Raw genomic sequence first — 25,968 nt, forward strand, 5'->3', positions numbered from 1 at the left:
CCAAACTATTAAATACTAAATATATTTTAGAGAAACATCAGATTCTTCAACCATTCCCTCTGCGAGTCTGGTTTGGGTCTACTCCATTTATCCAGGATTTCCTTTCTGTAAACGAGTCATAAAATATAAATTGAATACTCTTAAACAGTATGTTTAAGGTACGCGATCATAGGCCCGCATCGTACGCATCGCACGATACGGATTTTAGTTTATCTTGAATAGAAACTCGTACAACTGCGTCCACTGATCCGCATCGTACGGACCGCATCATTGTCCGTGCCTACATGCGATGCGTACTGATGACGTCATACGGAATGCGTACGATGCGAGCCTGTGAACGCTTACAAGGTACCTTTATAAGGTAAAAACCGACTTCAAAAACTAAAAGGATAAATGACTTTTATAAGTACTGATAGGTTAGAGTCGGCGCCATAAGCTCTTGTCAAAATAATATAACTTAATGCAAAATAATATAAAGGAGTTCTAAAAATCACAAGTTTCACGCCTCACCGAATATCCTGACGCATTTTCACATGTTTCGGATCTCCAGCTAGAACAGATGACGAGCAAGCTTGAGTTTTCCCATTCTCGAACGTATTGGAACCATACCCATAGCTAGGTGTTATGGCCAAACGTAGATTACGAAGCTGTTCCGACTCTGCAGATCTACAAAATAAACGTAATTAAAAACTCAGCGTCCATTGCTCGATCTCCGGCCACCGTAAGTGCGGCTCTGCGGACAGCAGGCAAGTCGTCAGACCAGAATCAGAACCGTGCGTGCGGCGCGCGCGCCTCAAAGAGCCATCAGACCCACCAAATATGGGGTCCAGTAGAGCTGATGCCTGATCCGGAGCTGCGGACTACCTAGCGGGTTTACCGGGGCTCCGGCTCAAAAAGCAGGAGTAGACACGGGGTGGTATTTAGTCAGTAAGAGTCTAACACCCCCTCTCGCCTCGCCCAAGGCGGGAGAAGTCATGGGATGATTTCCCCCTTAAAAAAGCGTCTGCTGCTAGGCATAGGCATCTTCAATGCCACGCCACAGGGTTCGATCTTCAGCTCTATGCACCCAATATAGCCACCTTGCGGCTGGGGGGCGCCCAACACCTTTACCTGGAGACATGAAGAACGCGTCTACCCCAAATGGATTAGAGCTTTGTGGGCTAACCGATTCTTTTTATTCTCAGTAATAGCTCGGAGCCTAGAATTGTGTCGGGTATGTGACACTAAGTGATAATTATTATTACTGATTATCTGCACTTCTCTAGGAAATAAAATGTGAAGTAAGAGTTTACTGAAACAATTCAAAACATACTTGTCAGGTATAGGGACGGAGCTTGGAATTACATTATGCCTGACAAAGTTGGTCGTTGGAAGACGATTTACTTTTGTCTGAAATAAAACGAACTGATCAGGTTCCTACTTAGGTAAATATATATTTTTGGAAAGAATATCTTTGATTAAATAAGATTTATCCGTTGCGCTGCATTGTGTGGTCGTAGCGTTACGTTGTTACGTCGTCGCACGAGACGTTTCAACGGATCGACGGACAAGAGATGAAGCGGGAGGTATTGTGATGCGTGGACGGACAGACATCACATTTCGTGGGCAAAGCGTTGTTCCGTTGCGACCACACGAAGCTACGGATAAATGGGCCCTCGCACTAAAAGAGAAGAATGAAAAAAAAGAAATTTTTCTTTATTTCTGTTCATTTAATAACTTACAGACAAATTACACGTAGCACTCAGAGCACGAAACATCTTTGCCTTTATAAATTGGGCAAAGTACGGAACAAAGCTATGTTACTAGAATTTTGATGCCAGACAATATTTCTCTCCACACACTGTTTTGCAATGACTGCTGTAACCCGTCAAAAACTGCTATGAAAAATTAGAAGAAAATGCTGATTACTCTACCAGTCAATATTACTTTCAAGGAGGTACATAATTTACACTGCATGTCTTTTGGCTATATTTTTGCACTCCTATCTCATCCCTTAATTATTTGGGGGCGTGAATACCAGAGGGTCCAGTTATTCAATAGGAAAAAATTGTAAAATCGCAAGATTTCCTAGCAGACTAGGATTTGAATATTGCTTGCTCGAATAATGTAAGATCGCAAGATTTCCTAGCAGACTAGGATTTGACTATTGCTTACTCGAATAGATAAGTACTGGAATGGCCGCTCTGTATTGTGCAAGACATTAAGGCAAATCAAATACCATAAAATAAAATACTGAGTACTTTATTTTTCGCGTGGAATATTTTTTTTCCATTTTGGTCACGAAATAACAAAACGCATTGACGTTTGTCAACTTAAGCCAATTGTTGTCAAACGTCAATTTGAAACACGTCAAAATCAGATGTTTATTTCTGATTTTCGAGAAAGAAAATCGTAATTGCGAAAAAGTTATAATTTCTCTTAATTTGTTGATATAAAAATATTATAAAATGAGTAAGGCAAAAGTAGCGTTGCGCGATATTTCGCCTGTGATGCAAAAATTGAGGGATTTCCTTCTTGGAGTAAGTAATTAATTGATTTGTTTTGGTTTATTATGTAACGGGAAAGGATTTGGTAAATGATGTTGTTATTTGTTTTTGTAGAGGAAACACACAAATGCTTTACGCTTTGAGCCACTCATCGCGGCAAGGACTCAGCCACAGCCGCAGATCCCTGATGGATCGTCTCACAAGTGAGTATGAAATTATAACCTATTTCTTGGTTTCATTTGGCTATTCTTTTGATTTAACAAGTAAAGTTACATGAAAGTAACATTTTAAATAGAATATTTAGGGTATATTAAGAGGAAAATCTGCTAAAAATTCAATCTTGAGTTTTATTTATTTATTGACAAGTTGAACATCTTGAATAATTCAATTTTCCAGGCACTCTCACAACTACTACTACACCAGGGATGGCCGCCGTGAAGTGGCTCCCCCTATGGATTTGACCCAGCAGCTCCTATCAGCTAGCAGTGACAAGGGGTAAGTAAATAAAAATATTGTTTCAAGTAAATCTGCTTAGAATCTATAATCTTAGAATTTATCCAATTAGAATTTTTTATGTAGATCAAATGATCATTACCAAGAAAGTGATTAACTGCCTCACTGGTTGAGTAAACACAAGGGGCAAGGCAAGGTTTAATTTCTGGGTCAGACAATTTTCAAAGATTTACTACTAACACTTTAAACGCAACGGGGGTCACCGGTGACCGATGTTAGTGGAGGATTTGCCTTCAACAGTTTTCTATTGGCAGTCAAAGTGTTAAGTACAGTCCGATATTACAAAGCACTCATAATAAAATCTAACTCGTGAATGAGACTAAATGCTTGGTGATTTTTATTTTCAGAGCACCAAAGCAAGCAGCAAATGTAAGGCCTACACCGGGCCCCGTGTACCAGTGGGACAAACACTATGAATAAATGAACAGTAGCAAATTAATGGAATATCAAACAAATGTCAGATGTTTTAAGTTAAATAAAGTGCATGTAGTGTAAGGGCAGAAAGTTTTCATATTACAAACCCTTGAAAACATTTGTATTGCAGTTTTTATACTACACTAGTAAATACATGTATTACATGTACTTCATTGGAGTTCTTTGGTAAGTGCTTTTCTTCCTAGCCTTTTTTTGATGACGGGGGACATCTTCATAAAGTGACTGAGAAAGCTTTTTACCTCACTAAAACCACTCCGGAGGCCATCCCTTGCACGTTTAAGAGGCACGGGGTCCTCTAATAGACCTTCAACTCCTATTATGTCACATTCCTAGGGTTTTCTTGTTAGTCTAGTGAGGTTTATTTGTTGTTAATAACAGCTTACTTCTCTTCCTTCCGAAAAACAATTATTAGTCGCGAAATAAAACAACAATATTAAATACGCTTCCATGTATTTTCTACAAATAGGCAATGCATAAAACAATAACAATAATTTTAAAATTTTACAAATTCTTATACAGAAACATTAATTGCCAAACACTGGCCATACAAGTCAAAACAGACACGCAAATGACAAAAATACCTACTTTTTGGGTTAAACCTCTCAACTAGAATATTGTTAAGAGTTCCTAGTTACCTATGAAGATTCTCACACTTGCAAACTATATACATTATGTTATCAAAGTCTAACTCTACATCCCAATACTTGAATTTTATTTATATTTAATACCATCTAGCCTGTTTCATCACTTCTAGTGGCCATACATATTAGTTTTGCACGATAGTTTTGCTTCTACATGCAAAACTGTACAGGCATAACCAACTTATATTGTACTGACAACTGTACAGTTTTCTCCCATACACACTAGGGTTTGCATGCACAGTTTCACATGTAAGGGCAAACCCTTCATGTAAAACCTAATGTGTATGGCCACCATTAGTTTCAATTAGTCTAACTGGCAGATAATTATTATCATATCATGCATTTGTTATATTCCAGTTAGGCTGATTGAAATATATCAAGAAACAGACCCTTAAAATTCCAAACTTACATGATTATGCATTTCTTCCCTACATTACAATTTTATACAATTTATTTGCTAATCGACTTTCCAATATGATATGAATACATTTCAAATTCTATATTTTAAAATACTGGTTACATTCATATTATGTATTATTATGATAAAATATTAGCTGCATAGTAATGTATTGAATAATTTCATTGGTTAAAATGCTGGCTCTAGTCTTCTATGTAAATGTGTAAACTATTATATTGAATTGAATTAATATTAAATTCATTGAAGATTAATATGTGGGGTGATTGTTTTAAACTGACCAACTTATCAATTCAGACATAATGTTGTTGAAGAGAAAATTGTGATATTTAGAGAAAGATAGAAACTAATTAATATGCAATTAGTCACTGGAAACAAACTGAACACTGGCATAGTCATATCTTCGTAAAAACATTGCTAAGAATCAGATATAATTTTTACAATCTACCAAAGAGAGGCAGAATATACTCTACTTTTGAAGAATTGAATAAGACCAAATGGATAAGTTGAGAAGCTAAACAACCACTTGGAATCGGAACTCTAATTGTATACAACATTGAATGGAGAACACTACCATATCATCATTATACATTACAAATGTCTTATTCCAATATACACCGCTAACAAACTACTGTTCATCTACTGCTTAGCTTACCAATATTCGAGACAAAACCAGTATTAAACACCTATCGGTACATTTGGCTACTAAAAATATAAATAAATATTCTTATATCAACATTTTATATTTAGTAACCAATAAGGATTAATGCTTTGTGTTCACCAGATGCGGCGTGAGATCCAATAGTTTGATATTAGAAAATTTATTACAGAAATACAGGACCTCATTATCTACATCAGCGCCATCTGGTAAACACAAAAACTCATACTACCGACAGATAACCTATTGAATCTGGTCTTTACTTACTTCTTACTTTAAATCACTCACTGTCCAATCTCACAGTCATTCATGGCAACACAACACACTCAACACTTGGCGATCTTCGCATGGAATGAGGAGTTGTACTTTAAAAGCGAATTATTCAATCATCACTAGAGTCGGTGGTGTCTGGGGTGCGGATGTGCATAGTGGAGAAGGTGCCGAAGCTGAACGCTCTCTTCCTCGGAGGCCGACGCGACCTGTACTTAAACTTTTGTCATTTATCGTCTCCATGGACTTGTTTTCTGAACTGCATGGCGTCTCCGTAAGCCTTCTTGACGGCTTTACGGTCCGTTGGTTTGCGAGATTCCACTAATTTAGCCTGATCCACGCTCTTGTCGAGGCCTAGAGGCTCAAGTTTGTTCGGAGGTAGCCACTGCCAAGTCCGTTTGACATCAAAGAATAGTACAAGGTACAGTATCGGCTCGTGTGCGTGGTTTTTCTTGAGGTTTAGTACGTCCTGCGGCGGCACGGGTAACGGTACTCCGTTGTAGATGAATCCTTTTGGTATTTTCGGGTCGATTATCAGGGCCGGGTACCAGGGGTAGCCTCTGTGAAGAGTTATTTGTGTTACAGTACATTTAAGAATTATATTGAAATGATTAGTTGTATCTGGGCAGCCATTTAGTGTGTTCAAGATTTTAAGGTTTCTTTTTCATTAATAATGACTCAAATACTAAAATTATTATCCTAGTTTTAAAATACAGAGTAATTGATAAGTGTTAATATAAAAAGAACTTACTGTTGCCTATATACCGACCTGCATTTAGCCCAGACAAGTTGTAGCGGCTCTAGTTGTAAAGTCGACGCCTGCGCACACTTGACCGGAGTTTTCGACGTCGAAGACCTTGTCCCTCGGCCCTAAATTGTAATATTATTATAAGCATCATTAAAATAAGCATATATGTAATAAAGAATTTGATCAGTTGGATGGCTTATATGTAGGTAATTTATGAAGATCTCACTTTAGAGATAAATTCTATTATGATAACATAGAGGTGAGATGAGCCAGTTTCACCATTCTCATGTAAGTGATTGTTAATACAAACGTTCCACATTTTAATTTATTTGGTAGATAGTGGCTATCTAAATTACGTAAAACTGCCGTCAAAGAGTCATATTGAGGGTCGGTCCATATCTGACGGAACATGCGTCGCGTATCATCGGTCGCGTAACGCCAGAACAGACAAATGTATAAGTAGAAAAAATAGTTGACCATTCACACTCAACCGATGATACATCATTACGATCGATGATACGCTCGACGTATTTCACGTCAGACTAGCTACTTCCGCGCGGTTTCATCCGCTCTGCGTGGCCTATAGCGTGATGTTAGCCTACCTCGATAAATTCACTATCCAACACAAAAAGAATTATTTAAATCGGACCAGTAGTTCCGGAGATTAGCGCGTTCAAACAAACAAACTTTTCAGCTTTATAATATTATAGTATAGATAGTATAGATGGTACGTATGTGTATACTTTGACGGGCGTGGTGGGCTCTGCGTCGGAGACGTCGGTATGGTGCGCGGTCCGTCGGGCGCGGCGGCCGGGGCGCGGGCCGCCCGCCGGGCTGCAGGCGCCCGCCGACAGCGACGGGGGCGCGTCGCCGAAACTGGACCTGGAGTGCCAATACAATTGTGTAACTACAAAGTTTTTTGTCGACTTTACATAAATATCAAAACAATTCATTATGTCTTCTGCATTAAATTGACCGGGAAATAAAATAATGGTTTTTTTCTCTTCTAATAATATCAATCAATCTTATTTTATTTTGTTGCGAGATCCAAAACAGTTATTCATATCCCGGGGACTTCGGTGTTTTTTTGGTGAGTGATATTTTTCGATGACGAAATTTATAGAGGTTATTATAGTTATATACAAAACCCAATAGTGCATCCATAATTGTAGTTTTAACTGTAGAAATAAAGGTATAAAGTACCCGTCAGTGGAACTCATAGAGCAGGAGTGGTCCGACGCGCCGTCCTCGTAGTGCGTGCACGACGAACACGACTGCGACCACGCAGAGCTGCTCGACGACGATCTGGAACATATCGATATATAGGGATATAATATATGTCTTCTTTACATATGTGTCACATATTCTTTATATATGTCTTTTTTTCCTTCAGGCGTCATCTTACGCCACGCCTTTTATCCCCAAAGGGGTAGACAGAGGCGCACATTACGGCACGTTATGCCGCTAAATAATGCTTTTTCACCATTTATATTATAAGTCACATGTAATAGGGGGTGAGCCTATTGCCATATACTGGGCAAACTTTCAGACTGCGTGCTAGCACTGAGAAATTTTCGAAAAACCGAAAAAAGTCCAGTAATACTTTGCCCGATCAGGGAATCGAGAGACCCCTTGTCGGGCAGTCGCACTTGCGACCACTTGACGAACGAGGCAGTCATTCTATTATAATATAAACTCGTTTCTTTCTCATATTATTATATTGCTATTGCTATTGACGTTCAAAAGTGCCTTCCTGGTCTATTTGAAATAAATGATATTGATTTTGACTACTACCGTAAAATGGGGTGAATAGGGATCGAGAGGTGAATAGACAGAAGAGGGGTGAATAGGTATAGCGGAATTCTTCATAGAGTCTATTCACCCCTCTTCTGTCCCTATATTACTGTACGATAAAAGTAAAGTGTAATGGCAAAAAATGTATATTATATACCTGGAGAGCGCAAGATCGCTGTCGGAGCCGACCTCGCCTGGCGGGCCGCGGTATTGCAGGAACGACTCGGGCACCGGCGTCGACACGCTCGCGCCCTCGCCGCCGCCGGCCGACCTGCGAGCACACACACTAATTACGACCTTACCCTCATTGATATATGGACTATAATGCAATAAGCCCTGCCCGTACTTATATATAGAAATTATAAAGTCAACTCTGACAATAGATTTTAAACTTTATTTCAGGGTTTGTAAGGTTGAAAATCTATTAAAACTTTGAACAGATTATGGCCAGTTGATATACTGCATCCTTAGTACTAGTTTGCTTTACGTTTAAAGTAATCGAAACGAGAGCGCGTTCGGTATTCTCATTGGTTAGTTTATTAGAGCGCCGAACGCGCTCTCATTTCGATTACTTAAAGCAAACTGATACTGATGTCTGCATCTTTATATTAAAAAGATTATAGTGTAACACACACAGACTATATGCTTAGTATTCTTGTTACTAATTCCCTTCCCCCGCAGCTAGTTAGAAGCATTGATCACATTAAAAACATTATCTACCGCTAAATCTACTGAACATTGTACAAAAAAGTTTTGCACCATTGATATCAATTAGTTTTTACAATAAGGATCAAGATAGCATAAAATATCGATATTTTGGAATGAACTTGTGGTAAATTACAAATTCATGTCTAGGTACCGATAAGTAAGATATTTATTGTTGAGAAAAGTGGTATTTACTTTGTATCTGTCATACATAAATGTGCACTCTTTACAGCTTTGCATTTTAAATTGTTCAATTATTTTGTGAATCAAATTTTAGAAATGTTGTATGGATTTGTAACCTTTTTACAATTTGTATTGTTTTTTAAATAATGTAGCAATGTATTTAAATAATACAGGTAGCAAGGCGGTGCAAAGCTTTTTAGTTCAATCGACCGCACGTCTGTAGTATCAACAGCCACACAAATATAGCTCTTAGTATTCATGAAATAGGGACGAAGTTACTAAAAGTACGACTGGCGTGCGGTCTAGTATAATACTATGAAAAAATTATAAGCGGTTTTGTCAAGGTCCGCTAAGAGACACAATCTTCTCCACAAAATATATATTTTAAACATAATACGCACTCGCATAGAATTTTATTTAAGCATATTATTTTATAAATATAATCAATATGGTGCTTTACCATAAACCGATCTAATTATAAAAGCTGTTAAAATGTTCCAAAACCATCCCTTCCCAGTTCCCATCACCAAAAAGGCTCAGTGCCCGACCCATAAAAAAAAGAATGGAATTATCTATGGACTTGATTTAACATTAAAAGTGCAATTTATCACTCTTCTCAGTGACAGTTATTGTAAAAATTGTGGTAAGTGATTTCATAGAAGTAGTAATTTTCTTTCTTGATAAAATAAAATCCAACCAACCATCCATCCATTTTCACATACCCGAAGTTAAAGCAGATTACCAAACACTGTGTTAGTATTGAAACCTTATTAAAAAATTGGTCCAGAGATAATGTCCGTCAAATAAAATGGTACCTAAATAGATCAGGCGATGAGGTAGACTTGTCCTTATCCTGCTTGCGCGGCCTGCCTCGCCCTTTCTTCTTGGGCGAGCTCTCTAAGCTGGACCGACCCAAACTGGCTGACAATGTCGGCAACGACGCTGTTTGTAGTATTATAAAAAAAAAATAAGAAGCAAGATAATTTTGATGGCTAGAAAACCGACCTTGTGTCAAGGCCTTAGAATACAAAATAAAATAATACTGTTACCGTAAGGAAGCGTGGTTAGTTAGTGACCAATTGAAGGGTGAAAAGGAAATATAGTTACCATCAGAGCCGAAGCTCTTGGGTGGCGCGACGACTGTAGACGGTGATACCAGCAGAGTTGGCTTCCTAAGTGCACCCATAAGCCCCAACCCTGTAACTGGCAACATTCCAACCTATTACAAGTATTTTGATAAAAAAAAAACTGATTGCGTCACTTAGCAGTTACTGTCACCTGCGAACCAAATTCTTTCGTTAGCTTTACAAAAAAACCTGAAATGTTTTACAAAAGTAATATTACGCGACATTTTCATTAAAAACAAATTACAAGACGTCGCGTTTATTGTAAAAAAGAAAACATTATGCAAATTAATATAAAACGTTTAAAAGTTGCATAGATGGCGCTGGTGTCGATTATGGACTACAGCTGTCCTTCTTAACAGTATTGAGTCTTGTAATATGGAACGACAGTCATCTTCCTTTCACGATAAATATACCGACTATCACAGAATATGTTGTATTGCTTAACTATAAAACTAACAGTATCCTTAGTACGAATTTGCTTTACGTTAAACGAAAACGAAACTAAAGCGCGTTCGGCGTCCTAATTGGCTGATGCGAATGAACTAACCAATCAGAGCGCCGAACGCGCTCTCGATTCGATCTCGTTAAACGTAAAGCAAATTCTTACTAAAGCTACAGGTTCTAATAACATACACATTAGGATATTAACACCACGATTATAAAAAAAAATTAAGTAAAAAAACATTCTTCTTTGTGGCGCTCATATAAAAAGACGCATTTAAAAACAAAGACTTAAAGATTCAATGATGTCTTTAAAAGTATCAACTTAGTTTTTAAAGCTATATTTATAATTTATGGAGAAGATTGGTCAGAGATGGCGAGCCCTGAACAAACCACGCTCGTTTCAAAACGATAACATCAACATGTGTTACTAACTTGGCGGTGTCTCTGGCTGTTTGACGGGAGATTTCTCTGGTGTTGCCAGCTTCAGAGTCCGCTCCGCTGTCGTCCCCGGCACTGGAGTCTCTGATCCTGAGGTTGGAGTATCTGTGAACATAGGGGAGTATTTTATGTTTATTATTGCCTTGAAGGTAACGTGAAGTTAAAGTTATCTGATTGCTAATAGCAATCATAGGGTCGTTTGACCTCAATCTCATAAAATAAGTTTCTTTTTTATTGGTGGCGAAACGTTACCCCATACTAGGATTTTCTTTTGTGTCGTGGGTGCCGCTACAAACATACAAGTTCACATACACATGACACCCAGACCAGAAACAACTATTTGTGGATTACACAAAGAGTTTCTCCGTGCGGGAATCAAACCCTCTACACGTTACGCGGCAGCCGAGCCCAGCCACCGCGATAACCGTGCAGATAATGTTTATTTATGGAACATCATAATGGGACAACATGACGCGCGAAAAGGTGCATACCTTCGGCGAAAACGTATCTTATTTAATAAACTTCCTACATCGAGTAGCTAGTTTAGTTCTAATAAACTTCAAAGAATAGTAGCTCTTTTCTTACCGAACGTAAGTTTTTAACATTATAGTTACCGTTATCCATAGCCCGTTGCGCCTGCGCGGGCTGTCGGCCCCGCCCCCTGGGTCTGCCCCCACGCCGCCCCCTAGTCCGGCCCCGGCCGCGCACGAACGGCTTGTTGCGACCTGACGCCGGGGACGTGGCGCGGTGAGACTGGAAGCAAGATAAAAATGTATGAGATTTTTACAAAGGAAATGATATGAAAGGGATGTCACCTACGCAACTCTAGGTACTGAAATATAGTAAAATTATGCTATGTTAACTTGTATGACTTTAAAAGTACGCGTCCACAGGTCCGTACCGCACGCATAGCACGCAACGGATTTTAGTTTGTCTTGTATAGCAACTCATACAACTGCGTCCATTGATCCAATGCCTACATGCGATACGTACAGATGACGTCATATGGTACGATGCGTGCAATGCGTATGATGCGGGGCTGTGGACGCTTACTTTTAGTCATATTATAGTGCTAGTTTGTAACTTTCAATTACTTTTTACATTAATTAACATTATTAATATGAAAATACCAAAGCAATGATTATTAGAATGACTATTTGTATAAATAAGTATAAAATGTAAACTTACGGCGATATTCTCATCATCGGAGTCTTTCGGAGCGACGGACTGTCGCCTCTCACTGCGAGCCTTTGACACGCTGCGGTCCTTGCGTCGCTCTGAAGACAAAACAATGAGATTCTTTCTATAAGTGTGGGAGAGCCATGCTTCGGCATGAATGGGCCGGCTCGACCGGAGTGATACCACGGTCTCACCGAAAACCGACGTGAAACAACGCTTGCCTTGTGTTTTGTTGTATAAGTGAGGTTACCGGAGCCCCAATTCCCCCTTCTCAATCTTCACAATCCCCGATTCCCCAACAACCCTTAAACTAACCCTCAAAAGGCCGGCAACGCACTTGTAACGCCTCTGGTGTTTTGAAGGGCGGCGGTGATTGCTTACCATCAGGTGATTACGTCTGCTCGTTTATGTGTTCTATAAAAAAACTTAATTTTTTCCTAAACGAAAATTTAAATTCGACTGAATGTCAGTATTTCACTTAAAGTTTTCCAACTAATAACGACGAAAACAAATTATATAAAAATATATCTATAAGATAATTATGTACCTGGCGTAGGTTCCCGCTCGCTCTCGCTACTGGACCGCGGTCTACTGGCTGCACGGCTCATACTGCGCCGCGACCGCAGGGGACTGGCGCGCCGGGGACTCGGAGCGCTAGGGAGAAATATTCATTATATAGTATAAAATATATCTTATTTATTGTAACTACACGATGTGGGGGTTAGGTACTGTTTTTGTTTCACCGAATGGCGAATTTCAATGACACAAGGTCCAATGACCGTAGCCATCAAAAGTGAAATATCCAATTGTATGATAGCTTTATTGGGCGAATAATCAAGAGGTAGTGCAGACACTAGCGCCATCTGGTAAGCTAACGGTAGCCTCCATTGTATTAAAATTCTTGTCTAATCTGAACTTTAAAAGGCCCACATTTAACATACACATTCAGATTTAAAACTAGAAGATAATATAACACATAATAATATTATTTGGATAATGATGGGGAATCTTTAAATATTTGAAAATTTCATAGTTACCAGTTCCTAGGCGGACTATCAGGACCGGGCGTGGTGGGACTGGCGGGGGGTAGGCAGAGCGCCTGCAGGCCGGCCTCGCGGACATCGCGCCGCGCCGCGCGGAACAATGGTAGACATTGCTCGCGCATCTTTACTCCCGCCCTGGTGGGATAATGTGGGTTAATGGCTAGTGAGGTTCATTTTTACATTCATAAAATCACAAGTAATAGTACAAATAATCTCCATACATTAATTTATGCAAGGTCACGCCTTTTATCGCCGAAGGGGTAAGCAGAGGTGCACAGAATGCTGCTATACAATGTACACCCACTTTTCACCATTTGTGTTGTTATAAATCTCATGTAATAGGGGTAAGCTATTGCCACAAACTGGACACATTAATTTAGTAAGGCATTAATATAACATTAATTTACAGTGTACCTAAAGTCGTTTAAAACGTTAAAGGTGTTAAACTTCAAACCCATACTGGATTTTTTATCATTCTGGTTAGCAAAACATGCCTTAATACCTCTGAAATACAGTTCAATATTATACTAACAGAACTACTGTACTAGATTACTCGTGTATCTCCCCCCCCTTTTTTCCTTGTGTTAGGTTCCCTTTTTGGGAAGGTTTTTTGTCATTCTTTCTCTTATCACACATCAAATTAAATTTAAAACAGACTTACTTGTAAAACACGGTGTCCTTATTGTTGTAAGTGAGACAGTTGTCGATCATGAGCTTGAAGTCCGCCTCCATGTCGTCTATAGTTGCGTACGCGCCGCGGTCCAACTTCTTGCCCATGGTGCTCAGGTCCATCGGGTGCTTCACTATCGTACTGTAGTCTGGGACCTGGGTACATAATAGTTTAGTTGTAGTTTATGAATACAGCAATTTTTATCGTACATTCAGTAACATTTAATATTTGAGTTTGTGACTAAGAGATCTGATTGGGCTCGAAACTGTACGAGGGTCCTATCTGTGACATTGTCTAGTTTAGTATGGCTCATGGTAGTAGATATAGTGCATTAATTGTTATCTCGAGAAGTATTTTAAAATATTTAAATATGTAATACATTGTGAAGAGGAGACCCACGTTGGGCGCCAATTTTGCGGCTACATTTAAATTGAATAAACTGGTCTTCTGGGTATAAACAACAGTCAATGCCCTTTCTAGCATCATTAAATAGTATAAAACAAAGTCGTTTTCTCTTTTTTCTATCCCTATGTCTCTTTGTATGCTAAATCTATAAAACAAAACCACGCAACGGATTTTGATACGGTTTTTTTAAATAGATAGGTAGTAATTCAAGAGGAAGGTGTATATGCATAATTTATCACCATTGCACCCATACAAAGGTGGAGCGGGTCGCTAGTATGTTATTATGTTTAAGGTGACTGAAACATTACCTCCTGCAGATCGACGGGCTCGGTGAAGATGTCGCTGGCGTCCTTCTGGCGCAGCAGGCGCAGCAGCTTGTGCAGCGCGGCCCGCTCGGGGCGCAGCGAGTGCAGCACGCAGCGCTCCCACACGCGCGTGTACTCCGCCTTCAGGCGCTCGCGCTTGCGGACCAACTCGCATAGCAGTCTGGGGGGGGGATAATAAACATATTAGTATTCATAATAAAAAGGTTTACTAGACTGCCTCGTTAGTTGAGTGGTCGCAAATGCGACTATCGATAAAAACGTCTCGGGTTCGATTCTCAGGTCGGTAAGTATTACTAACTAAAAATGTCTCAGTAGTAGCACGAAGTTTGGAATTGTGCCCAGTATATTGTAATAGATTCACCCCCTATTACATGGAACTTATATCATATATTGTGGAAAGTAGGTCTACATTGTATAGCGACATTACATGCCGTAATGTGGACCCCGCCTACACCTTCGGGGATAAAAGGCGTGACGTTTGAAGTTAATGGAAATATTGGTCGCTCTAGAAATTATAGCAATACATCTCCCTTTGCTCTTCGACAACTTATTTCTGCATTGTGTGTTTAGGAAGTGTGATGTCAATAAAGAAGTGTAATGATAAAGAGAGGATTTAGGAGGAAGGGAGTTGTTTACCTGGCCCTCTCCAAGTCCTGTCGTATCCTCTGCCAGTACTTGAGCTGGTTGCATAGTTCCCTCACGTTGACTGTGCCGTCTTGAATACCTCGAGTACCTAGTGCGCAAATAGAATATTGTTAATGTATAGATTGATGAAAACTTTCAGAACACCACATAAGTGCTCGGCAATGTTTAAGGTAAAATAAAACAGCTGCATAGGTATTGATCGACAGAATTAAGAAGTACTTGAATGAAGACGTGTGGAGATAACAGAAAGGTGTACCATTCATGAACCACGCCTACTCTTGATGCGGGTGTCACAAGTAGGGTTGCCAACCGAACGTAAACATACTATATTTCTGGGCTCCGTACTATATACTGTTGAAGAAATATATAGTACGCAAAAATACTATATTTCCGTACGCCCTTTGTAATTCAAAATAGTAGTAGTATTAGCTTGCTTGTCACAAGAGGCAACACACGCAAAGCTAATACAAAAATAACAGTCTTAACTACTAACCATGATTACTAGTCAAGCTTTGCAGCCTCCTCAGCAGTGGCACCCCGTTCCTGCTATGTCTCTTGAGTGTCCAGTAAGCGAGGAGTCTCTTCATAAGTTGCGCCCTGGCGGCGGGGGCCCCGGGCGCCAGGGCCGCCACCTCCGCCACCCGGTCCGCCGGCAGCGTCGGCACCAGGACCACCGGGGCCCAGGTACGCTTCATTGCTAGGACGCGACGAGCCTGGGGAAAAAGAGTAATTATTATTATTTTTTAGTTGAAAAATTTAAGAACATTTTGGCCTAACTGGGAGTTAGAGGCGAGAAAATTACATCTGTAGTTAATAGTAGTCCAAGAAGGCCTAATATTTGGAATGAAAATAGCAAATCTTCATATAGAATAATTAATATATTTATGTATGTATCTTCCTGACTAACTCGTTGGGTGATTGGTCGATAGTGCGATTGCCGGGCAAGGGGTCTCGGGGTTCGATTCCCGGTTTGAGCAATATATTACAGGGCTTTTCTTCGGATTTTCAAAAATTTCTCGTTTCGTTGTAAAGTGTGTGTGATGTATCTTCCTAACTACAATATCCTATTATATATTAATTTAATATACGAGGTACCTGTTTTATCTTCTCTCTGCCCTTTTGTCGAATCGCTGTCAGATCATTCGATTTTGAGTCACCCGATTCCGATTCTTGCGCTCGTCGCTCCTACGAAAATAAAAAAGTAATGTATTTTACTAAAATTATCCTTTATCCTGCAATAATTCCCATAGTAATTAGCAGATTGTTTAACCCTTTGGCGAATATATTGACTGACTTCTCCCGTATTTGGCGAGTGTTACGCCCGAATACTTAAACGCTACTCAATTTTAAGTTGTACTTAAATATCGTTCTATCTCTGTCATTTTATAAAGAATTGATAGTGACAGAACTACATTTGAGAGCGTCTTAAAATTGAGTAGCGTTTGAGTGTTCGGGCATTAGACTCTTACTGATTAATAATAGTGTACCTGTAGTATATGCGCGGGAGTGTGAGCGTCGCAGTACGCCATCTTGGCGACCTGCACCGGCTGGCTCGGGTCGCGGCCCGCGCCCGCCGCCTCCATCTTCATGTACAGGCTGCAATACAACTTTATTTTAGCTCATTATGTACATGATACCAGTATCAGAACTAGTACGAGTTTGCTTTACGTTGAACGAAAACGAAACGAGAGCACATTCGGCGCTTTGATTGGCCGGCTCGAATAAACCAACCAATCAAAGTGCCAACCGCGCTCTCGTTTCGATTACTTTAAACGTATTAAAGCAAATTCGTACTAGGGGTACTGATAAACAAGGACGGCTTCGTTGATTGAGTGTTCCCAATCCTGATTACCTGTGATTACTAAGCAAGCAGGCTCGATTCTCAGTTCAAGCAGAGTGGAATACTAAATAATACTAAATAAATACTAAATAAATACTAAATAAATACTAAATAAATACTAAATAAATTGTTTATTATTACTCCATTTGTACAAAAATTTTACAATAATTTGCTTACTTCTAAATAAAATGCTAATGTGTAAATTGCCTGAACTAGGTAAAACCTGTGCTTCAGGTATAAAAATGCTTATTATTATATAGTAATGGTCAGCAACAAATTAACAACTACGTAATAACTATCAAAAAACTAAAAACTAGGACAAAGTTAAAAATAAACATAAAGTTATTATAAGTATAATATTGCTTACATCGATATTTTATTTATATCTCTAGGTAATTTTATTTACATACAGTCAGCAGTTCTTCGGTCTGGTCATAAGACAAGCCTTGCAAATATTTCGAGACATTATTTTTACACAGAAAAGAATTCAAATTATAAATATTTAGTATTCTATTTAATCTATTGTACAACAAGGGCCCTAAAAACGTGAAGAATTTATTTGAAAATGCATATATAGAGGTAGTGGTTGAGCTGCAGACTATATCGTTCCGTCTTTTGTTAATTATGTCAGCGTTGTAAGTAAGTGTAGCATGCTGTTTTAGTACAATGTGCAGAATGTAAATTTGACGAACAGTCAACACTTCGCAGGATCTAAATAACTCGTTGGTAGGAAAAAGGAAAGGCAGAGAATTTGCTACTTTTAGCACAGCTCTTTGTGCTCGTTCAAGGGAGAGAATAATTGTTTTTGATGCTCCGCCCCATGAGGTGATACAATATTGAAGGATTGATTGACATAGAGCAAAATAAACTTGCTTGACTAATTTAGTGTCTGCAATGGAGCGCAATTGCTTGAAAACAAACATTAGTTTACGAACTCTAGTAACCAAACTGTCAATATGTTGCCTGAAGGAGAGAGTGTTATCAACAAAAACCCCAAGATACTTGAGATATTTTGTTTCCAGGATCGTAGGACAGGTACAAGAAGTGATTGACGGATCGTTACAATGGTGTGCATATAAGCGAAGATTATTAGTATTGTTTTTAACATTGCGCATGTTGAACTGAATATATTTTGTTTTGTCTGTATTCAGTGTTAGTAAATTACAACGAAGCCAGTTTAGAACAATGTTAAAACCAGCTTGTGCAACATCGTATAACTCAGAAATGGTTTTTGCAGTGAAAATAAGCGCAGTGTCATCGGCGTAAGATATTATTTTGCAATTTCCTACATTCAAATTACATAGATCGTTAATATAAATGAGGAATAATGATGGACCTAGGATACTGCCTTGTGGAACTCCAAAACCTAGTGTTTTTCGTCGTTACTTCTTATATTGTCTATTCGAACACATTGGGATCTATTGGATAAATAATCTTCAAAGAGTTTCAGCTGTGTACCTCTTATACCTAAAGCCTCTAGTTTATTTAAAAGCAAAGGAACAGATACGGTATCAAAAGCTTTTGCTAAGTCTAGGAAGATAGTCAGGACTTGGTTTCCATCGCCAAGTTCTTGTGCAACGTGATCTGTTAGTTTTTGAACCGCATCTGCTGTGGACAATTTGCTTCTAAACCCGAATTGTGAAGAAGACAATAAGTTGTTCGTTTCTAAATAACTGACTAGTCTTTTGTTTATTATTTTTTCTAAGATTTTGGACAAAGAAGGCAGTATAGATATTGGTCTATAATTATTCACTACATCTCTAGATCCAGATTTAAAAATAGGGATGATCACTGCTTTTTTTAAGCATTTAGGAAAAATTCCCTCACTGAGGCACCTCTGAAATATATATGTTAACGGTCGGACTAAAATGTGCTTAAAACGCTTAAGGATTTTATTATTAATATTATCCCAGCCGGCCGCACTATCATCTTTTAGTGCTGAGATAATTTGTTCTATTTCACTTTCGTCGGTATCCAAAAGTGCTAAAGATTTAGAACATCTCTTAAGAGAAGTCTGATAGTGCGCGGGAGACTGATAAGATGATTGTGTCAGAAGTGGTTCAGCGAGGGACTTCCCCACATTAACAAAGTAGTTATTTACATTATTAGCTGATGATAGGGGTGATGGGTTAGTGAGCAGTAAACTTGAAATGGATTCTCGTTGTTTTGAACTGTAAGTCAAGTTTTTAATGTGTTTCCATATCTGTTTACTGTTATTGCCTGCTTTCTGCAATTCGCTTTTATCGTAATCAATTTTAAGTTTTTTCAAGAGATTGTTGCAATAATTTCTGTACCTCTTATATATTACAAGAAGCATTATATTATCAGGGAATCGTTTGGTTTTCTGATGTAATTTGTCTCTGTGCCTTATACATCGCACAAGGCCCGGAGTAATCCACGGTTTAATATTATAATGCTTCCGATTTAATGTTATAACGTTCGTATTATGTAATATTGCTTGCTGGACATTTTTAATTAAATACGATAAAGACAAATTAGCGTCATTGGAATTGTAAACTGGGCTGAAATCAATGTTATGCAGGTCATGTTCTAGTTTGTGCATATTTAGTTTGGACTTTGTCAGGGGACGATTTTGCTTAGGCAGCGTTAAGTTGATTGTTAGTAGGACGGCTTGATGATCGGTAATTGTTGAATTAGTTACTAGGGTAATATATGGTAGGCTAGTTTTTATCATCATGTGATCGAGACACGAGCCACTTTGATGAGTTGGTAGTATATGTCCGGTGAGAAGCCCATGGTATGAACACAAATTAAGGTAGTTTTGGATTCCTACATCGCAGTTTTCAGCAGTGATGTTTATGTTAATGTCACCTGTTAGTATGATATGTTTAAAAGCGGAAAGATTATGACAGGTCTGGTTTAAGAAATGGTGAAAGGATTCCAAATTACTAAATGATGGGGATCTATAGATAGCTATTATTGCTATATTTGATCCTATTTTTATTATAAGGCAGTTACAGTCTTGTTGATTCTTTTCTTCGACTGTGGCTATAAGCGATTGTTTTGCGTAAACCACGACTCCATCATTTTGATTCTGGTTAGTTGTGCTGTGGAACATGTTGTATCCCGTCATAGTAGGGATGTTGTCTAGGCGTTTTGATAACCAGCATTCGGTTAGTATTATGATATCGCAAACTATGTCTAGTCTATGAAGAAAAATGTTAAAACTGTCAAAGTTCCTGCAAATACTACGTATATTTTGTGTTAGTACTGTAAATGGATTATGGTATCCGGAAATATATTGTTTGCAATCTTCCACCTCACATGTTTTTGATTCAGACAAAAAAGTGTTATCTATTTCAGTAATCAAACTATTCATAAGTAAAAAAAAAAAATAAAAAAATAAAATAAAAGTATGTATCTACTTTGTAAAAATGCGTTAGAGCTAAATGTAACCTAGTTAATGGCGCTCTTAGGCGCCTTCATAATCTATGGAGTTGATGTACCTGTATTCAGCGGCTTTTCTAGCTGGGCACTCCGAATCTCCTGTCTTATGGTTGTGGGGTTTTTTATAGCGCTTACAGGTTGCACATTTCGGTGGTTCTTCCTTCGAAGAGCACTCTTGAGTTGCGTGTCCTTCGGCCCCACAGTGTCCGCAAGATGAGGTGGCAGATTTGCAGGTCTTCGATGCATGACCATACTGCTGGCACTTGAAGCACCGAGTTACCAGGGTGAAATCTCGTACCGGGCATGACGTCCAGTTTATGTAAATTCTGTTCTGATTTACTAGGGCTTTCCGTACGCTGGCCGGTACCTCAACAATGTAGTTGCAGCTGTCAGCATCCCTTTTTCCTGACTTATGGCTTAGTTTGACTGCGGTTAAGAAGGTCTCTTTGGTCAAAGTTGGGAGTATGTCGACTAGATTTTGTTCATAGATACATTTGAATACCTCTTTCTCTGCCATATCAGTAGGGACCCCAATAATTAAGATGCGGGGCTTCCGTTTTTGAGGTTCATCGACGGTAAGTCCAGTTGTCGAACGCTCGACTGTCTGCTTCAGTTTTTGGATGTCATCCTTGGTCTCCGTGCTTATTATAACTCCTCCGTTTCTTATTTTTCGAAGTCCGCGAACCTTTAGCTTCATTTCTTCAGGGCATACTATTTTTTGTACTAAATTTTTGGTCTCTTCACTGGTCTTGGTATTGTCACTGGGATATATAGCGACTGAGCTAGTTGCTTGAGGACGAATAAGGCTTTTTGTCCCCTTTACCATGTCTGCAAAAGAAGCGCTTTCCTGAGTTTTTTTGGTCAGAGTCTCGTGTAGTTTCTGCTTGATCTCACTCAAACTGGTAGCGAGGCCTTCGTTATCCTTTAAAGTTAGCAGGGTGGCGTAGTTTTGTAGGGCTTTATGTTTTAATGACTGGTATTGCACAGCCATTTGAGAAACTCCGTGTCCCACTTTGCGACATAGGTTACTAATTCTTAGCTTTTGTTCGGCATTCATTTTACCCTCCGAAGCTATGGTCGACACCTCATTCAGGCACTGTTCAATGCTGGACATCCACGTTTGAATTTCCGATGTAGAAATAGTCTCTATGGTTTCGTCCTGAGTTTGATTTCTGGTGGTTGCTGCTGATGGTGAGGAGCGATGCGGTAGCCCGCCACGATTAGAGGGGCTACTATCCATGTTTGCAGATAGTCACTTTTTGTCCATATTCGCAATAACAACTTGAATGATTACAAAGCAAAAACGCTGTGTCTTAAACTAGGTCACAATTAAAAACTGTTAATTTTTGCTATAATTAAATTGCATTGATGAGCACGTCTGTATACGTCGAGAGATACTGTATGAATGGTTTAGGTGAATTTATAATAGTATCATACTTTAACTGATTAATAGAAAAAACGTCACGATTTGTAATTGCCGTACTTGTTCCAAAATCAATTGTAAGGATTCGATTAAGTCTTCACTCAGAGCATATTTATATTTTTAATAGGCTTCTTTTATTTTAATGGCACTACTGAGTAGTCGCTTTGTCATACGATTTTAATCAGTTCTCATCACAAACTCACCCAGCCTGCTGTGCACAAGTAACATGGAAGGCGGAGTAGCAGTTACTCTTGTGGCACTGTATGCACGCGCCCACGCTGCGCTGCTTGCACACCATGCATTGCAGCTTCCAGCGCGCCGCCGGGATCATCTCGATCGAATCTGGTGCGAGAATGTATGTCTTATTGCTTTGGAATAACGAGTATTTTTGAATAACATGGACTGCCAACCATCTGTCCTCTATAACTTTGAACTTTGACTGCACGGTTGGTGTGGTGGCTGGGCAACCGGCTGCCGCGCAACGTGAAGCGGGTTCGATTCCCGCACGGAGCAACTCTTTGTGTGATCCACAAATTGTTGTTTCGGGTCTGGGTGTCATGTGTATGTGAACTTGTATGTTTGTAAACGCACCCACGACACAGGAGAAAATCCTAGTGTGGGGCAACGTTATTTAAAAAAAAAAAAAACTTAGGATGATTATTGACTAGATCAATTGTAATTTTTTAGGCTTTTGATTGGCAATGAGAGATGAGTTATTGAAAAAGGAATGACCATAAATAATAATACTTTCAATAAACCTCAAAGAATTCTAGAATATTTAATTTGCACCTATTTTGAGTTTGTTACTTTTCTAGTATTTTCTCCTGTGTGGGTTGGTGTGTTTACAATTATAAGAGTTCACATACACATGACAACCAGACCCGAAACAACCATGCAGTCAAACAAGCACTTACAAATTAACTTATTAAAAGTCAAAGTCAATTTTAAAAGTTATAGAATACTCACCAATTGGCTCCAAGAACACAGTATTGGCAAATCGAACTTCAGGTATCCATAGCGCACACACTACGTGCGCCCAAGTGCCTTGATCTGTCTGCTTAAACGCACCTAAATGCAAACAATTTTACATCATAATACACAAGTAATAAAACACAATCTTGCTTACCGAAAATATAGAGAATAAATTTTTGTATTACAAGCGTCACAAAACGTATTGCATTTTATTTTAAATCATATCACACATGTTATTAAGGTACAATTTTCCTTGCCACAATAATGGGAAACGAAAACTTTCTTTTGTAAAAGTATCTTATTAGTATTGTAATATGGTACATTATTGAATGCTTACCGCCTGTATTAGGACAAAGTACGCAGTTGACTAGCCGCGATGGTGATTGCAGACATCGCCGGCATAGCCATTGTCCTTCAGGAATGTATGGTACCTAAACAGAAAGACGATTTCATTTCAGTTGAGTTTGAGAAACAAGAAAACGAATACAAGCGGTCGCACTGACGGTTTTTTGCCCGTGATTAGATTCGAGAACTTAAGTGGTAATACTTAAGGTTGAAAATATCGCGCGCTTTATCGGATTATAATTGCAGCCTATAAAACCAAAACGGAAAAACATATTTCGGTGGTGATGTGATACTTAGTATCGAAACTATCATCAATTTCATTCTACTCGCAGGTCCTTTTCTAAACACAAAATGTAAAAAAGTAAAAGTTTTTTTTATTGGGATAAGCCCACCACCACCTCCCAAAACCGCTGCAACTCCTGTAAGCCAGGATCAACAGCAGATACAAACATGAAAACAACGGAACACTGAAGTTCGGCGCGTCTCAGGAAAATGAATGACTGTCTTGGATCCCGCAACAAAATAAATCAGAAAATATTATTAGAGTAGAAGAAAGTAGTAAGTAAAGCCTATAAAAACTCACTCCATAACAATCCTGGTGCACAGCGAGGTTGCACATGTCACAGAAGAGGATCACGTTGGTGTTCTGACACTCGCCGTCCATGCAGATGCAGCAGACAGCATCCTCGTCCACTGTCGCTGCTGTTTGTTGACCATTCTGAGATGCCTGGTGGACAGAGAATTTATAAATGTACTTTGAGAAGTTTAATTGTAATTCTTTGTTTCTTCTAGTAGAAGTTTCCATAAGTTATGATTGCTGTTTGACTTTTAGTAGCAGCTGCATAGTATGAGTTTGTTTTATGGTTAAAGAGATCGAAACGAATGGGCATTTGGCGCTTTGATTGATTGATTCATTTGCACCAGCCAATCAAAACTCGCTCTCGTTTCGTTTTAGTTAAATGTTCAATAATTTGTCAGTGGTACTGTATGAATATTAACATGTAAAATATCGTGATTAAAGCAGATTTTGTTATCTGCTATTCAACAACTAGTTCAGTGGCTCAGTAGAAAATGCATGGGACGACATACATGTGTGTATGCTAATGATTTTAGACCATAGTTATGTGATTGACAAATCAGTTAAATAACATCAATCGACAATCACAAGAGTAAGGCAATAACAAATTTTTATAATGACTATTTAGTTTGTACCTGAAAATAGGACTCCTTCTCCAGTCTATCCATGAGCAGTTCCAAGGTGTCAACAGTGACCGCAGGCAGGTTCTGCTTGGCCCTCGTCTTATTGATGATGGCCAGCCATGCGGTGTCCTCTTCATCCACATCATATTCCACTTCTCCGTCTAACTCCTCAGCAGATTTCTCTATGAAGCGAATGTATGCATTTGGCCGTGGTGGAGCATCACATACTCGCTCATTGTAGTCATCAACAAGCTGAAAATGTTTTCATGCTATAGAATTTATGATTCATCATTTCAATCTTAGGAATTATTGAGACTGGAAATAGTTATAAAGTGACAAGATTGCAGTAATACTTTGACAACGAATAGTGGCCAAAAGCATAAACCTATCTCTATAGTCAAAATAAATTGCTTTTAGTTAGTCTTGTTAAAACTCTGAATGGCTAGACCCATTTCGTCGAAAATTTTGGTCGAGTTATTTGTGGAAGTCCAGGTAATTTTTAAAAGGTGAGAACAAAATGTTTGATAATAAATAAACTCATTACCAATAAAGAAAAACTAACCCAGGATTGTTTCCTGTGCCAGGGAATTGAACCTATGACTTGTTATACAGCAGCTGATTAAGCAATAGCTGCGCCAAGATTCAGAAATTTTTATTAACTATCATGGTATCAACCTACCGTTGTAACTTTTGAATTAAATAAATAAATTAAATAAAATGGATCTTTTGCCCATTACGGATTTCCAATCAAATTTCTATGTTCTATCTACGTTAGACTGACTATTAGTATAGTATCTCATGAAGATATTAAGTACAAATAAAATAATAAAGTTAAAATTACTTTTCATTTATTAAAGTCGCTTCTATCTTTTACAAGGCATTTACATTTGTATACCAATCAGGACTCTACATTTGAATTTTTAATTTTCATTGTACCACAAAAACAGAGAAAAAAATTATGCCAAAAGTCTTTCCAGCATACCTTGAAGCTGGCTTCAGGTAACTTGACATGGGGTTCCACGGGAGGCTCCACAACTGGCAGCGGCTTTTCCAATTCAGCATTCGTTTTCTGCCATTCTTCCAGAGACATTATAGGCAGAGGTTGGTCAATCGGAATTCTGCTGATTTTGCCATCAATCTCAAACTGAACCACTTTCTGAGCTTCTGCGAATGTTAGAGCCTCTTTCGGCGGGCTCTGGAGAGCGATGTCCCCTGTAGGCACGGCAGCTCTACCTCTTCCCTTCTTCCGATGATTGGCTACGGCAGGCGTCGCCGGGGTCGGATTATCGTGATCATAATGAACTAAATGATATTGTAGCCCGCACAAACTCTTATACACTTTATCACACTTCTCCAAAGGACACTGATACGGCGGAGGCCGGTTTTGCCGCAGTTTTTTGCAAAATTCAAAGACATCAAAGTCCAAGCCCATTTTGCTAGTTTTTAGAACACTTTTCTTTATAAAAGTTATGCCATTGTATACATTATTTCATATAATATTTACGGATTTAACATAGCACATACAGAATGAACATAATTATCAAAATAAATACGATTTTATAGCGCAGGAAAGTGAAAGGCGCAAAATTATTATTTTTTGTTTGACTTCGTGGTTTAGTTGTCAAATAGTGCCGTACTACCTAGGCAAGGGCAAA

The 25,968-nt window shown here is 38.8% G+C and overlaps 4 protein-coding genes across 5 annotated transcripts; 1 reads left to right on the top strand and 3 right to left on the bottom strand.

Annotated features, from left to right (window-relative positions):
* Window positions 1-6: 6 nt before the first annotated feature.
* LOC118274978 (uncharacterized) lies at window positions 7-1,890 on the bottom strand. Its single transcript, XM_050696853.1, has 4 exons — window positions 1,722-1,890; window positions 1,313-1,389; window positions 511-666; window positions 7-105 (listed from the first exon to the last, which is right to left on the bottom strand). The coding sequence occupies exons 1-4, from the start codon at window positions 1,755-1,757 to the stop codon at window positions 27-29; spliced, it is 348 nt and encodes a 115-aa protein (XP_050552810.1). The 5' UTR covers window positions 1,758-1,890; the 3' UTR covers window positions 7-26.
* Window positions 1,891-2,329: 439 nt separating this feature from the next.
* Window positions 2,330-3,494, top strand: LOC118274545 (NADH dehydrogenase [ubiquinone] 1 alpha subcomplex subunit 7-like). Its single transcript, XM_035592101.2, has 4 exons — window positions 2,330-2,519; window positions 2,601-2,689; window positions 2,883-2,981; window positions 3,347-3,494. Exons 1-4 carry the CDS (start codon window positions 2,448-2,450, stop codon window positions 3,417-3,419), a joined length of 333 nt encoding a protein of 110 aa, XP_035447994.2. The 5' UTR covers window positions 2,330-2,447; the 3' UTR covers window positions 3,420-3,494.
* Window positions 3,495-4,974: 1,480 nt separating this feature from the next.
* Window positions 4,975-25,941, bottom strand: LOC118274543 (bromodomain-containing protein homolog). 2 transcript variants are annotated; one of them, XM_050696842.1, is made up of 24 exons: window positions 25,296-25,941; window positions 24,326-24,565; window positions 23,697-23,840; window positions 23,106-23,199; window positions 22,763-22,864; window positions 22,000-22,138; window positions 16,613-16,721; window positions 16,221-16,310; window positions 15,619-15,838; window positions 15,117-15,213; window positions 14,463-14,640; window positions 13,741-13,904; window positions 13,074-13,214; window positions 12,584-12,690; window positions 12,046-12,134; window positions 11,472-11,610; window positions 10,852-10,962; window positions 9,956-10,045; window positions 9,664-9,790; window positions 8,118-8,231; window positions 7,370-7,471; window positions 6,910-7,048; window positions 6,188-6,288; window positions 4,975-5,978 (listed from the first exon to the last, which is right to left on the bottom strand). In XM_050696842.1, the coding sequence occupies exons 1-24, from the start codon at window positions 25,743-25,745 to the stop codon at window positions 5,645-5,647; spliced, it is 3,621 nt and encodes a 1,206-aa protein (XP_050552799.1). In that variant the 5' UTR covers window positions 25,746-25,941; the 3' UTR covers window positions 4,975-5,644. The 2 variants fall into 2 exon arrangements, with proteins under 2 accessions (XP_050552799.1, XP_050552798.1); XM_050696841.1 differs by having other exon boundaries at window positions 9,956-10,051.
* LOC118268402 (uncharacterized) lies at window positions 18,361-21,759 on the bottom strand. Its single transcript, XM_035582872.2, has one exon. It carries the CDS (start codon window positions 21,611-21,613, stop codon window positions 20,399-20,401), a length of 1,215 nt encoding a protein of 404 aa, XP_035438765.2. The 5' UTR covers window positions 21,614-21,759; the 3' UTR covers window positions 18,361-20,398.
* Window positions 25,942-25,968: the final 27 nt, after the last annotated feature.

Source organism: Spodoptera frugiperda, chromosome 11 (assembly GCF_023101765.2).
Source record: "Spodoptera frugiperda isolate SF20-4 chromosome 11, AGI-APGP_CSIRO_Sfru_2.0, whole genome shotgun sequence".
Taxonomy (NCBI): domain Eukaryota; kingdom Metazoa; phylum Arthropoda; class Insecta; order Lepidoptera; family Noctuidae; genus Spodoptera; species Spodoptera frugiperda.